At 48.4% G+C, this 15,680-nt stretch overlaps 1 protein-coding gene across 2 annotated transcripts in view; it reads left to right on the forward strand.

Annotated features, from left to right (window-relative positions):
* The first annotated feature begins 2,301 nt into the window (after positions 1-2,301).
* MGLL (monoglyceride lipase) overlaps positions 2,302-15,680 on the forward strand; it is a 40,261-nt gene continuing 26,882 nt past the window's right edge. Inside the window, exon 1 of one of the 2 annotated variants that reach the window (XM_032966672.2) lies at positions 2,302-2,830. In XM_032966672.2, coding sequence (XP_032822563.2) covers positions 2,712-2,830 — 119 coding nt within the window. In that variant the 5' untranslated portion in view covers positions 2,302-2,711. The remainder of the gene's footprint in view (positions 2,831-15,680) is intronic. The other variant, XM_032966671.2, reaches the window with a different exon arrangement.

Raw genomic sequence — 15,680 nt, forward strand, 5'->3', positions numbered from 1 at the left:
TTTAATATGGGAACATGCCATGTATTTTGAATCACACTTGAGGGTTGACTTGGTGGGGCAAGATGGCCATCTACAGGATTGCCATTTTACATGTATTCACTTGTTTCCTTTTTAAATTACTTTCCTTTGTAATGTGTCCCCAAATGTAACCCCATTGTCCCATGGGCATGACGCCATGAGATTAAATATCCTTTTGGATGTCTCGTAGGGTAGTGCAACTCTTTCCTCTTAGAGAACGGCCCACAGAAGTGGGTATCACAGAGCAATCTCTGAAATCCCTTCAAATGACCTCTGGTACACACAGTAAGGATCAGCACTCTGCCACGCACACTGTCACATGAGAGTCAATACTTCTCACATGACAGTCAAACCGATCGTGGTAATTCTCAGAGATTAAATTTTATCCGTACTAATCCATAACCAAATTTAACGCGGCTATTTGTTTGTGCAGTGACTGGTAACGTTGCTTGGACTATCACCAATTCACGACGCTTGAGAACCAGATTTTAATCACAAGTCGATGCCAAGCTTTTCATCCCAGAATCTCAACGTTGCTGGCTCAGCACGCCGATCTCTAGCTCTTATCTGCCCAGCCACCCCATTTTCACCACGGTATAGGAGGTGACCAGGTGGTTCATCGGGCTGATGTTGTGTCAGAGACACCAAGCAGACAAACGCTTAGATTCTGGGTTTGAATGCTGCAAGTTTCAGCCATCCATGATTATATTGTGTGAGCAGGTGTCGGGAATTTACGGTCTCAGCTTGGTTAACGATGAATGCACACAACACCAAATACTTTTTATGTATTTTTTACTTTATTTGGCATATGATGGCCCCTGAAAAATGATTTTATTGTTTTTATTGACTTGCCAAAGTGATAATATTGTTTGTTCTTACTCTTCATACGGAATAAGGATAAAGAGACTTGACCTTAAAAGTAGCTACGTGACGTCGTCGACCAGGACTGTTCTCTGACACAAGGTGGTTCCAAATGTCCGATGACGTGACACCAATAACACAAATTGAAATGTAAATGTGGATGAGTAACAGAAAAAGCTCAACTGCTCAAGTATTTTGTAATGCGAAAGGCAACGATGTTGCCTTGCCTGTTAAAGTTGCATTATTGGTGCGGGTGGGTGGACCGTGTGGAGATGGTAGCCACGCCGTGCAGGAGACATCTCGCTGCAGAACAATGAGTGGTGTAGGAGGCAGTGCAGAGAGTCGGTTGATGCTTGTGGAGGTATTTTCGTATTCTTCCATACATAAAATGTTTTTTTTTAATGGCCAGATGCCCTCAGTAAGAACCTACGACAAAATGGTTTGAGATGCGGTGAAGATATCCCTGTAAATAAAAAAAAAAATATGTCATTGATCATTAAGAAAATAAAATATCTGGTGGTCAAGACTAACATGGGAGTGCCATAGGAGTGTGGAATTTCCATCATTTATATAAAAGTGCCGCCATCAAATATGTCGGTGGGCCGACGTGGAGATGGAATTTAAATTGCTATTCATGGAAATAAAAACATTCGTTTAAAAAGCGAGGATACTGGGGCACCCCGATACTGAATTAGTCCGGTATTCAAGGCCACCCGTCATTGTGTTTCACATGAGGCTTATAGCAATGGAGAGAACTTTAGGTTGAGACTTCCATGTGAGTGAACTTAATAACCACCCAGACTGCCATTTGTAGGGGCTCGCATATTTTCTCAGATTTGTGTTATTTAGCATTATTCGCGTATACAGTAATTAATTATATTTGCACCAACATTCAAGGCTCTTTGGTCCTCATTATCGAACATTAGTCTTCAATTTAAAGTATTTGGCTGCTATGAATTCCCACACGATAAGCCACTGCGTTGAGCTATCATTTGTGGGCAGGTTGCTTCTCAAAAAAAAGCTATATAGCTCAGTGGGGCCCTACCTGGTAAAATAAAAAAATATATTCAGTTCGTTTAATATCGCCCAACTGGTCACGGCCATCTGTTGTTACTAGATCACCCTGATACACACGCCGAGAACTCGTGCCGCCACGATATGTTACACCGGATATGAAAACGCAACGTTCAAAAGCAAGTATTTCAGAGCGGAATGTCGCCCCGGTTGTAGGTAACGGGGGAGGAGGGGGGGGCATGTGATTGAGATTGATTCTTCAGATTGGTGTCATGACGTGGATAATAAAGAATGATGTTGCTTTGTAAATGCGCGCTCGGGGGGCGGAGGGAAATGTCACCGACCCCCTTCCCACAGAGGCATCCCCCTCCAGGGGAACAGGACCCCCTCCCCCACCTCCCCGCCCCGCTTTGTTGAATTCCTATCCCTCCTTGAATTCACTATTTTTATTTACTCGTGCTAATATTTCCAATTCCTTCGCCCAAAACCTGGAGGCATTGTAGCTCCGGCAGAAGGGAGAGAGAGAGAGTGTGGAGGTGCGGGAGGAGGAGGAGGACAGGGAGAGGCAGGAGGAGAGAGAGAGAGGCGACGGGGAGCGCTATAAGTGGCGCGCTCCAAGTGTAGTGCCAAACAGAAGCCGGCGGTCAGAGAGCCGGGAGCGCACCAGAGAGAGAGAGAGGAGAGAGAGGAGAGACACCAAGGGCGATCTCGGGACGCTGTCTTCGTGCCGGAGAGAGCGTGCCGCCCCGAGAGTGTATGCGTGTGTGTCCGTGTGTTGGACTTCTTTCGCACCGTACGTAGCCAACCGTGCTAGGGAGATGATGTCTCCGGGCGAGGCTTGGGAGGACGTTCCGGAGCCGTTCATCACCAATGGGGACGGACTGCGGCTGCACTGCCACTACTGGGAGCCCGACCTGGGGCAAGGGGGCGAACTTAGGTGAGTGGCTCCGTCGCCTCCATCCGTACATTGTCTCATTTCCTTTGTGGATATCGTTCAGGAGGTATCGATACCGTTGGGGGGGGGGGGGGAGTCTTATCCAGCAAGTAGGTGCAGAGGTCACAAGGCGCGAACCCACCAGATGGAAGGTACGCGAGTTTGAGTCTCAGCCGGTGCGGTTGACTCGGCCCATCATCATCACCATCATCATCATCACCATCATCACTATAATCATCACCATCACCATTATCACCATCATCATCACAATCATCACTATCATCACCACCATCATCACCATCATCATCATCACCATCATCACCATCATCATCACCATCATCACCATCATCATTACCACCATCATCATCACGCCCGGGGTAACGACCCGGTCATTGAGTATCGCTCTGCTGGTTGGCGAGTGTGATCGCTCAATGGATATTTGCGCCATTGCCATAGGGATTGTGGAATATTTCACTCCCGCTTCTGCAGCTGTGAATGGGAGTCGCGGCTCTAAAACAAAACCAAACTCCACTTGGATTCCTTTGTGTTCTATGACCAGAGTATGAGAAATGGCAAAGATATAGTTATCGTTGTGTGTGTTGCAGTGAATGGTTTGGTTGCCTTTATTTTCTCCCCTTGTCAAACACCACTGCAATATAAAAATGCTCCAAATATGTCACTGTAATTTTGAACATTTATTACACGTAATCGTGTGAATTATATTACTACATATTTGGTGTGAAATCAGGACCTACGCTGGTACGAATTCGAGTCTCACTCGACTCTCACCTGGTCATGAAGAAAACATCACCCGTCTAACTACCTCCACAAGAGAACTCTGGTCAACAAACTGCACTCACAATGATGAGAACTATTTACCCAACACAGCCTCGCCGAGCCTGTTAAAGTCTACACAGAAGTGGGGCGGGGGGGTTGCCTGTGGTGCACGGAGCGTGAGGCTCCGCATGGAGCGTGAGGCTCCGCATGGAGCGTGAGGCTCCGCATGGAGCGTGAGGCTCCGCATGGAGCGTGAGGCTCCGCATGGAGCGTGAGGCTCCGCATGGAGCGTGAGGCTCCGCATGGAGCGTGAGGCTCCGCATGGAGCGTGAGGCTCCGCATGGAGCGTGAGGCTCCGCATGGAGCGTGAGGCTCCGCATGGAGCGTGAGGCTCCGCATGGAGCGTGAGGCTCCGCATGGAGCGTGAGGCCCCGCATGGAGCGTGAGGCTCCGCATGGAGCGTGAGGCTCCGCATGGAGCGTGAGGCTCCGCATGGAGCGTGAGGCTCCGCATGGAGCGTGAGGCTCCGCATGGAGCGTGAGGCTCCGCATGGAGCGTGAGGCTCCGCATGGAGCGTGAGGCTCCGCATGGAGCGTGAGGCTCCGCATGGAGCGTGAGGCTCCGCATGGAGCGTGAGGCTCCGCATGGAGCGTGAGGCTCCGCATGGAGCGTGAGGCTCCGCATGGAGCGTGAGGCTCCGCATGGAGCGTGAGGCTCCGCATGGAGCGTGAGGCTCCGCATGGAGCGTGAGGCTCCGCATGGAGCGTGAGGCTCCGCATGGAGCGTGAGGCTCCGCATGGAGCGTGAGGCTCCGCATGGAGCGTGAGGCTCCGCATGGAGCGTGAGGCTCCGCATGGAGCGTGAGGCTCCGCATGGAGCGTGAGGCTCCGCATGGAGCGTGAGGCTCCGCATGGAGCGTGAGGCTCCGCATGGAGCGTGAGGCTCCGCATGGAGCGTGAGGCTCCGCATGGAGCGTGAGGCTCCGCATGGAGCGTGAGGCTCCGCATGGAGCGTGAGGCTCCGCATGGAGCGTGAGGCTCTGCGCTGTGAGGCTCCGCATGGAGCGTGAGGCTCTGCGCTGTGAGGCTCTGCGCTGTGAGGCTCTGCGCTGTGAGGCTCTGCGCTGTGAGGCTCTGCGCTGTGAGGCTCTGCGCTGTGAGGCTCTGCGCTGTGAGGCTCTGCGCTGTGAGGCTCTGCGCTGTGAGGCTCTGCGCTGTGAGGCTCTGCGCTGTGAGGCTCTGCGCTGTGAGGCTCTGCGCTGTGAGGCTCTGCGCTGTGAGGCTCTGCGCTGTGAGGCTCTGAACTGTGAGGCTCTGCACGGAGTGTGATGTTCTGCACGGAGTGTGATGTTCTGCACGGTGCGTGAGGCTCCGCACGGTGTTTGCCTCTCGGCGGTAACGCTAAGCGGAGTTGACGTGGGGGGTGGGGGGTGCAGATGAATGTGAACCACAGCTCCCCACGTGAATGTCACGGGTGAACGCATTGTCTCACCCTCTATGCGATGAAAATGTGCAGGAAGTGAGGCGTGCCCCGTGGGACGTTAGCGATTTGTTTAGGCTCACAGCAAGACGCAGCGGTGTGGGAGCAATGGGGCATTGTGTATATGGCGTGTGCAATGCGGTTAAGGTTCGGTTACCTGGGGGGTTGCAGGTTAACCGCGCTCGCGAAAATAAAAGATGAAAAACATTTGAAGTTTGTTATTCCATCACGAGGGATGAGTTTCGGATATGAACATTTTTTTCTTGATTTTTGATTTTTTTTTTTCTTTCAAATGACAATTTTTTTTTTAATTTCCCGTTTGTGTTAATGTACAACGCGTCTTTGTGTTAACATTAGTGACGTCGCCTCATGCCGCGCCACGTTTGGCGGGAGAAGCAGGGAACTGAGGTAACGCACGGAAGTGAGGGAAATGCAATTAATGCAATTTACAATTTCGTCATTTTTTGGGGGGGAATCAATTCGACACAAACACTTTTTGTTTGTCTCGGATCATCCTTAATGTCATATTTCATCCCGATTTTCGGATTACTTTGATCAATACTTAAATAAGGGATACATCCCCATCCAAGACCCATTCCTGCCTTGTTACATGATCATCTGCCCCGAACTTGAGGCACGCTGGCGGATTAATTGAGGAGGCTGTTCAAGGAGTCGATACCTCCTACGTCTTCACGCCCGTTACAAATCGTAGCTTGCATCTGTTTTGCTTTGGCTGTGTTTCTTTATTTTTTTTTATCCGGGCCAGGCCCCTCTGCTGCACCGGTGACCCCCGCATTAGTCCAGAGACGACCCCACCACCGATGAGCGGCGGCAGGGCTCTTTGCTCGTTGACTTTTTAGTTTTGACCGTCCTCAACTCCGCGAGAGGCGAACTTGCTGGGTTCAATGGTGACGGCGATTGTGCAGTATTTGTCAGCGTTTGCGCGAAACTTTCAGCGATTTAGAAACGTGAGGCTGACCCCGTTCGATGCGTGGAAAGCAATCACCCTTGCAGGCAATGAATTTGGGATACAAATGGGAATATATTCATTTTAACACGTAGGCTTTCGTGACCAATATTATTCATGCTCAAAGTTTTTGGGTTAGATCGATCTAACTCAAAAAAACCCTTTATTATTTGAATATATTCGTTGTATTGTTCTGATGATAAGCGTAGACTGGACGGTGTTTATGCCAAACGTCTGTTTTTTTTTATCCCCCCTTCTAGAAAATCATAAATATTTACTTCGAACTTAATCGTCTAAATTATTAGATAGCCACGTTACATAATCTGTGTACATCTGCAGATACAACAGAGATGTAATGATTCGCCCAAGAGTTCATTTGTTTGTACGCAAACATTGCGGTGAATGTAGCAGCCACTCGTGGCTGTAAGGAGTCGCGTGAACCCGTGAGACACCGTTCAACATATATGAATCGAACAGCATCGATTCATACATAAATTGATGTATGTTTCGTGCAATCACAAATCCATAATAATGTTGTAATCATGACGCTCTCTTAGACACACGCGGCCACACATCAATATGCCCCCATGCTCCATCGATCATCGGGTAGTGGCTATCTACCCCCCCCCCATCAGTTCTGAGCTCGATGATGGAAATTCTACATTGTTATCGTAAGGAACCACTCCAATAGGTGACATGACAGGAACTGGCCAAACAAACCCAGAGCAGGACCCGACAAAAATAAGTCAGTACGGGGTTGAAATAAAACATTTACAGGAGTGATCATCCGTTATAATGATCGAATAAGTGAAATTAGACGGGCAGCTCGAACTGCGTGCTTGACATTTTGTCAACACGTTTCTCAAATTCGTAAGGGTTTTGTTGTTGTTGTTGTTGTCGTTGAGGTTTCAACCAAACAAGATCGATCTTCAGCAGCAGCATCACAGAAGCATCTTGAAACAATCGCAGCCTCGAGATGCTGGTGGAACCAACTGGGGCACCGTCTTCAAAACCTCGACAGGGCGACGACTGTCGCCCATGTCGTCGTTTTTAGGTTGACGAGACTTGTGCGAGATAACATGCGTCCAGTTTTAGTGGTGGGCGGGGAGGGGGGTGTTGGTGAGCGATGCAGTGGTTAGCGCACTGCGCCGTGAACCCGCTGTGCCGAGTTGGATTCCCCGCTCAGGGCCAACATCTGAACCGGTCTACGGCATTCCCGAGCTCGACTCAGCCTTAAACGAAGCGCAGACATCGCCACTGGAGAGACAAAGGCGGCCGGCCGGGCGTGGTGCTGGCCACCCACCCCCTCGTGCGCAGTGCCGGCCTTCATAGGTGCTTGCTAACAGCACTTGGCATGCCGTAGGGGGGGTGGGGGGGGGGTTATTTGTCTTTGTAGTTGTATTGACCTCGCTGATAATGTCTTTCGTAATGGATGATACAATTTTTGGACACCCTGCGGTGTTATTAATCTTAGATGTTTACATATATAAGATAGTGTGTCATCATCAACACAGGCGGTAATACGCACGTGGTGTACACGGTCGTTCTGTTCAATGCTTGGGGCTGCTTCATAAATCGTTTGGCTCGTGTGTGTAGTTTGTGTATCGTGCGCGCGTGATGATGCACTGCATGTAGCTGCGATGTCCAACAGATGCTGTACGAACAGATGAGCGGGAGACGTCCGTCAATAGCCCCTCACTGGGTGCTGAGACCAGTTCGTATCAATCTGAGTTTTTGATTCTGCAGTAGCCTCCCGTTCACTGATCACGCTAAGGGTGCATTCACCAGGGTCTAAAATATAAATGCTGCTAATTAAGAGCGCGGCTTATGCATTGAGTCAGAAGATTAATATAAAAAAAAATTGTAAGCTCACGAAACTTGCATCGAATTTTGCTTGGAGAGATCGATGTGGGGGTTTACATTTTTTTTGGCTCGTATTAAGTTGCGTGTGGTAAGGTTCGCGTGACCCCTGCGGCTGCCGCCAGAGGCGCTGTCATTCACCGCAATGTTAAACACGGAACACATTCTTAATCATTTGGTTCTTTCGGAAAAGTCACGTAGATAGAAACAAAAAAATAGAAAAATTAAAATAAAAAGCAAAAACCTCCTGAAGACGATCGCTTGTGTTGTGATCGAAACGTCGTGGTTTTTGCATTTTATTTTTCTAATTTTATTATTTTACCGACAGAACCAAAGCATGTCTAAATTATAGACTGCCAGTACGCTCACTCAGTTTAATAACCATTGCTACAGTCTACATTAAAGACTGCCAAGACGCTCACTAAGCTTAAAAACCAGGCTACAGTCTACATTACAGCCTGCCAGTACACTCACCGAGGTTAACAACCAGGCTACAGTCTACATTAGTGGTTTTATTCGCTTTATTTTTATTATAATTTTTCTATCTACGTGACTTTACCGAAAGAACCAAAGAATATGAATTCCTGCAGTCACAAAAGTTTTAAGTCAAATTTTTAAACATTCTTAAATTGAGAAGCGACCCCGTATTGCAGAAATTTGTTGACTCATCAGACGGGTAATTTGTTCCACCCCAACTATACAGAAATTTCAATTTAAAATTACAACGAAACATTTTATATGCGTCTATAAATCTGTCTTGAGTCAAGATTCTCCAAGACAGTGATGGGACAAAATAATTGCCGTGGTGGCTATGAGATGTTAACTACCTCGCCAGATATACAGGAGGTTCGTGGGTTCGATCCCGATCCTGACGCCTGAAAATTTGGAGTTTGCGTCTCTCTCCGTGGTCGCGTGGATTTTTCTCCGGGTCTTCCGGCTTTTCCCTCCACATTTAGAAACACGCGCTTCGAGTAATTGTCCACTGTACATTTCCACGTGATAAGCCACTTTGTTGAGCTATGACTTGTGGCCAGGTCGCATTTGAAAAAAGGAGCTATACAGCTCAGTGGGCCTTACCTGGTAAAATAAAAAAAATATATAGTTTAGTTTAGAAATTATCCGAATGGCGTATGGTTCCAATGCGAATGATATTGCCATGCAAACACGACCCTATAATTTAACCTGCGTTAAAATGATGAATGGATACAATCTTGATTTGAAGCTTTCGTGACTGCAGGAATCCATACTCTTTGGTTCTTTCGGTAAAGTCACGTAGGTAGTGATTTATTTTATTTTATTTCTATCTATGTGACTTTACCGAAAGATCCAAAGAGAATGGATACATTTGTGGGCTTTCAATGCATCGGCTAAAACGAGACAAGACATTTTCAGAGCAAAAACTTGGACAGCGTGTGTAGGAGTGTTTGCTCACAATTTGTAAGGTGCTGCTCGCTTAACAACACTTGCCCCAACATCATGTTGAGGCTATACGGGCAACATTTGCCTGCCTTGTGTATGCGTTAAACGGTGGTGCAGCAGTGAGTGCTTCGCCTAACATCAGTGGCGAAGTGATGTCTCTAACTGCTTTGGGCCTCCTCTCGGTTGACTCAGCCTTAAATGGGTACCCGATTAATTGTTTAAAACAGCACTGCGGAGACACGTGGCTCGCATGGTGCTGACCACACCGATTACCATCGTGCACCGGTTTGCTGGCCTCGATCGGCGATCGCTCAGGGCCCTTGGCCCGTGAGTTTTTTTGTTTGTTAAACCACTCACAAAAAAGCGTGCAACAAGCGAATCGGCCTTTTGGCCATTTTGCAACAACAGCAAAAACCAACACCATCAGCAGTTCCTGAAGAAGTGCATTGTGGTCCCCTTGTCTGAGTTCACCTTGAAAATAAATTTGCGAAAATGTGAACGGTGATACGGAAACAAACTCGCATTTTGGGAGCGCCCACTTACGTGCTTTGGAGCCCTTTGGATTGCCCCAGCAGTCTACTATACATAGAAAGCTTTATATTTCGGGTATTTTTAGAAGTGTGTCACTGTCAGATTGTGTTTCCGTGTGTGTCTGTTTGAGAAAATGTGTGTATTTACGTGTGTACATGTGTATTGTAGTATTGTGTGATTGTGTGTTCGTGTGTGTGCCTGAATGTTAGTGTGTGTTTATGGGCATGCCTGCTTGTGTTTCTTAAGTACTAAATGATTACTCTCTGGTTCTTTCGGTAAAGTCACGTAGATAGAAAAAATAATAAATAATACTAAATTATTAACAGCAATTGTCCTTATGATCTACAAAGCTGAACAGAGGATGTATGTACATGTTTGTGTGTCTGCGACTCGGCTTCAAATGAGTACCTGGTGCGGTGTGTAAAAATATCGCCACTGGGGAGACAAAGGCGGTCTGGACGTGGTGCTGGCCACCCACCTCCTCGTGTGCCGTGCCGGCCTTCATAGGTGCTCGCTGACAACACTTGCCCCAATAGTCTGTTAAGGCTATAAGGGGGATATTTGTCTTGTATGCGAAAGTTCTTGTGTGTGTGCGACAGCGGTGGCGTCATGATTAGTGCAAGTCCAGCAACCTGAATTCCAGATCCAGCAACCTGAATTCCAAATCCGGCAATCTGAATTCTATATCCGGTAGCCTGAATTCCAAATCCGGCAATCTGAATTCTCAATCCGGGAGCCTGAATTCCAAATCCGGCAATCTGAATTCTCAATCCGGTAACCTGAATTCCAAATCCGGCAATCTGAATTCTAAATCCGGGAGCCTGAATTCCAAATCCGGCAATCTGAATTCCAAATCCGGGAGCCTGAATTCCAAATCCGGCAATCTGAATTCCAAATCCGGTAGCCTGAATTCCAAATCCGGCAAACTGAATTTCAAATCCGGGAGCCTGAATTCCATTGCCAACCGTAACTCTTGCAATGAATGGCAGAGAAGGAGGACTACTTTACTGGCGGGAGCCAGAAGACGAGACGGGAGATACTGACAGACTGCTACTTCCTCTGTGTGGCTGATGTAGACGCAGAGCAACAGCTGTAATTTCACATGCAGGTGGTCAACCACCGATAACCGCGTGTATCGCTGTGACGTCTCCATCGCATTTGTGAATCGGGGCATTGCGCTATGAAGAAGGGCCATTGCCCGAAACGTCACATTATATGTTTTTCTCGTAAGGCCACGGTGTTATTTGGCGACTGTGCTGATTGTTTTTTTGTAAACAGTAAAAGTGAAAGCAACGCGTATTTTTTAAAATTATGGTCAATCGATTACATGTCCAACATTAGTGTAAAGGTGTACCTGGTGCTTTATACGGACATCAGCACTGGGAAGACAAAGGTGGTTGTGTTGTGCATGGTGCTTGCCAAGCTACTCCTTCATGCTCGCTAACGGCACTTACTCAATGCAGTCTGTAAGGCTTCATGGATGAGCTTTTTGCCTTTTATACACAGTCAAGTACTCACCAACAGCACTTCTATTAGGGTACATGTCTTAGTGTGTCTCTATGGGTGGGTGTCTGTCTCTGTGTGTCTCTACGGGAGGGTGTCTATCTCTGTCTCTACGGGAGGGTGTCTGTCTCTGTGTGTCTCTACGGGAGGGTGTCTGTCTCTGTGTGTCTCTAGGGGTGGGTGTCTGTCTCTGTGTGTCTCTACGGGAGGGTGTCTGTCTCTGTGTGTCTCTATGGGTGGGTGTCTGTCTCTGTGTGTCTCTACGGGAGGGTGTCTGTCTCTGTGTGTCTCTATGGGTGGGTGTCTGTCTCTGTGTGTCTCTACGGGAGGGTGTCTGTCTCTGTGTGTCTCTACGGGAGGGTGTCTGTCTCTGTGTGTCTCTACGGGTGGGTGTCTGTCTCTGTGTGTCTCTATGGGTGGGTGTCTGTCTCTGTGTGTCTCTACGGGAGGGTGTCTGTCTCTGTGTGTCTCTACGGGAGGGTGTCTGTCTCTGTGTCTCTACGGGAGGGTGTCTGTCTCTGTGTGTCTCTACGGGAGGGTGTCTGTCTCTGTGTGTCTCTACGGGAGGGTGTCTGTCTCTGTGTGTCTCTACGGGTGGGTGTCTGTCTCTGTCTCTACGGGACGGTGTCTGTCTCTGTGTGTCTCTACGGGTGGGTGTCTGTCTCTGTGTCTCTACGGGAGGGTGTCTGTCTCTGTCTCTACGGGACGGTGTCTGTCTCTGTGTGTCTCTACGGGTGGGTGTCTGTCTCTGTGTGTCTCTACGGGTGGGTGTCTGTCTCTGTGTGTCTCTACGGGTGGGTGTCTGTCTCTGTGTGTCTCTACGGGAGGGTGTCTGTCTCTGTGTGTCTCTACGGGAGGGTGTCTGTCTCTGTGTGTCTCTACGGGTGGGTGTCTGTCTCTGTGTGTCTCTACGGGTGGGTGTCTGTCTCTGTGTGTCTCTACGGGTGGGTGTCTGTCTCTGTGTGTCTCTACGGGTGGGTGTCTGTCTCTGTGTGTCTCTACGGGTGGGTGTCTGTCTCTGTGTGTCTCTACGGGTGGGTGTCTGTCTCTGTGTGTCTCTACGGGTGGGTGTCTGTCTCTGTGTGTCTCTACGGGTGGGTGTCTGTCTCTGTGTGTCTCTACGGGTGGGTGTCTGTCTCTGTGTGTCTCTACGGGTGGGTGTCTGTCTCTGTGTGTCTCTACGGGTGGGTGTCTGTCTCTGTGTGTCTCTACGGGTGGGTGTCTGTCTCTGTGTGTCTCTACGGGTGGGTGTCTGTCTCTGTGCGTCTCTACGGGTGGGTGTCTGTCTCTGTGTGTCTCTACGGGACGGTGTCTGCCTTCTTGTGACCCCCAGGGTCCCCAGTTCTCATTGGTGAGCGCCATGCGTGGCTCGTCGACAGATTTCTTGCCGCACTCCACTCAACCCCGGCTCGCCTCCTCATGCTAATTTTACCACCTTTTTCCACCCCAATCTTTCCAAGTACATCTGCTTGGCCCAATGTCCCATAAGGGTCATTAAGCACTTGATAATCGGCAATGGTGGGTGGGGTGCGGGTTACCAATGAGCTGAAAGAGCATATAGAGCGGGAACTCCTGCGGAGTGTATTAAGGCCACGGCTAGTTAACATTCAAAGGTGGCATTTCATACTCTAACAGACTCATTTTGCGTTTTTCTATACAATGTTGGTATTGGGGGCCGCCTTCAATGGGGCCCCATTGTTTGGATGGAGCGCTCTCGCCAATGACAGCTGGTGACAAGAGCAGGATAAAACAACTACAACGAAATCCACCAAGCAAAAACTCAGAACAGTCGGGGGGGGGGGGAATGCACAAAAATGTTGAAAACTAGGCGTGCGTATTTTTCTGTAAAACACCGTTACACACGCGTACTAGTGACGATGAATAGCTGAGCTTTCGCGGGGTGATTTGTGAGCGTGGGTTTGTCGCCTGTAGTAGGCACACTTTATTAGGCTCCGTCTGGTAGCACAGCAGGAGTGGTGGTTTAACAAGGCCTCACTTTTGCTGACGAGACACAGAAGAGTTTGAACTAGTCCAGAGATTGCCTGCTTGTTTAAACAAATGCTACTGCTGCTGCATAATATCGTTCTGGAGAGGCCGATAGACTCAAACTTTTTTTTTTCATTTTTACGTGGAGACAGCACGGCGTTCTGCTTACATATCATTTTACAGAGAGCGGTTGTGGCTTTTAAAGATATGTACAGGATTTTAATAAAAAATATATGTGCGGTGCAATTTCAGTATTCTCATCACAAGAACACGCTCTTTATACCTCCGAGTCGTACGCGCAGTTCCTGCTCCTAATAATCTCACCCCAGGAAATCCCCCAGCCTCCAGTCTTGCCGGCAGCCGAATCGCACACCGCACGCTTTGCTCGTAAGTTATGCATAAACACAGCGCTTTGATGTGCACATTAAAAAAACACAGTATTTATGTCCTTAACAATGAATTAAGTCGCGTCATTTGATGGCATATCCTTTGATGTTGTGGTGGTATTTTTTGTTAGCGGAATAATTATTTTTTGAGGCTGCAAATAACAAGAGTTTTACAGAAAATCCATTTCCCAAAGCCACATATTCTCTCGCCTACTGCATCGTGCGGGAATGCGATATGTGCCCAATCGAGTTGACTATGAGGGTGCTAAATAGTGCAACCGGTGCAACATTCCCTCTGAATGCACAAAAGATAGCCGAAGAAGGGTGGAGCGGTGGCACAATGGTTAGCGCACTGTACTCTGAACATAGAAAGCTGAGTTTGATTCTTGGCCACGGCTAACATCAGTGGCTCTCTGTGTTATTGTGCTGATGCTGCTGCTGAACAAGCCGCCTGACCTACAGCAAGGGGTGGGTGGAGAGTCGCAGTCTGTGAGCTTCAGAGCTCCACTTATTGGTAACATTGACCATCGTGTTATATTTATCTAGATTTAAAACTAATTTCTTTAGAACCGCTTGTTGTTGTGTTTAGTTCGTTATCCCCCCCCCCCCCGTTCCGCACAGCACCGCACCACCGATTAGCGCGAATGGCTACGTATGGCACGAAGGAAGTTCAACACGCCGTGCATTACCGTTCCCAATTCGATGTTTGCCTTTGTTGTCGACGGAGATCGGTGAGGAGGCGAGGCTCGAGCAACACCTGGTGATGAAATCGCACGTGCGCTCATACCCCGATAAAGCTATAAAAAAAATGTTTTATTAAGCTAGATGTGGTTTAGATGTTGGCTCCAGTCCGGATAATCAAGGCCGGGTTTATGCACGATCCCCAAAGAGTTCTAACATCCTCACGTATTAGTGGCAGATACCCAGTTACAGTACTCATGCCATGTGCTGCCACACTTTATCATTAATGCCCACCATGAATTAATCACAGAAACCATCACGGCAAATTAGGTTACTCTTTGATGGCTTATCTCCCGAGCCCCATTTCCCCTCAAGGGTTACAGGCAAGCGACCCCGATTACAGTAAATCGTTATATATAATGAATGCATATTTGAACAGCAACCTTCGATAAGAATCCCTCATCATTCCAATGTTTGCTCTGCCAAGGAGTGGAATTAATCAGAGCTTTGTCAGAGGGGGAGGGGGGACCCTGCAGACCCACACACAGCCACACACGTTCATCCATATGTTGATGGCGTCTATATGAAACAAGGCCCCGTTCGCTTCGTTATCTGTTGATGAAAGTGTCCATTAGTGGATATTGCTAAAAACTCATATATCTTCGTCTCTGGCACTGCTGAGACCCCCGGGGTTCGGGGTTCGACTCCAGGCGAGTGCCCAAGACTAAGCCTGGTTTTCAAGTGCGGCGAGTTGATGGTCTCCAAAGCCTGCGGATAAAAAAACACACACACACAAACATGACATTAAAATTCCATCACTTGAGAAGCACAAATATCGGGTTGCGTGTGTGTTTGTGTTTTTTTTGTTTAACGTTTTCACGCGCGTCGCGACCTGATCGTGTTCCTTTCAGCGCGCTCTTCCAATTCGCGCAGTTCGCTCGTGAGGATGCCGGCACCCCGCCCTGCGTTGTCTCGCACCGCGAGCGGGGGGGGAAAGAAACCCCGCGCGCTGCGCTTCCTTCGCACACCCGTCGGCTGCTCTTTTTCTGTGATTTTTTTACGCAATTTTTTGTATTAACTCCCGATCGCGCTCCGGACGTCGTGAGACAATAACAACAACAACAACAAAAATGCGTTCGGCGGAACTCTCACGGAGAGCAGTACGACGATGATATAAGTGTCTCTGCAACACGACCGTTAAGTTAGTTATTAAAACTTATTTTTGTGTTTAGTTTGTGTTGTCCCCCCCCCCCCACCAGCACCT

Source organism: Petromyzon marinus, chromosome 36 (genome assembly GCF_048934315.1).
Source record: "Petromyzon marinus isolate PM22_M1 ecotype Great Lakes invasive population chromosome 36, UKy_Petmar_22M1.pri1.0, whole genome shotgun sequence".
In the NCBI taxonomy this organism is placed as follows: domain Eukaryota; kingdom Metazoa; phylum Chordata; class Hyperoartia; order Petromyzontiformes; family Petromyzontidae; genus Petromyzon; species Petromyzon marinus.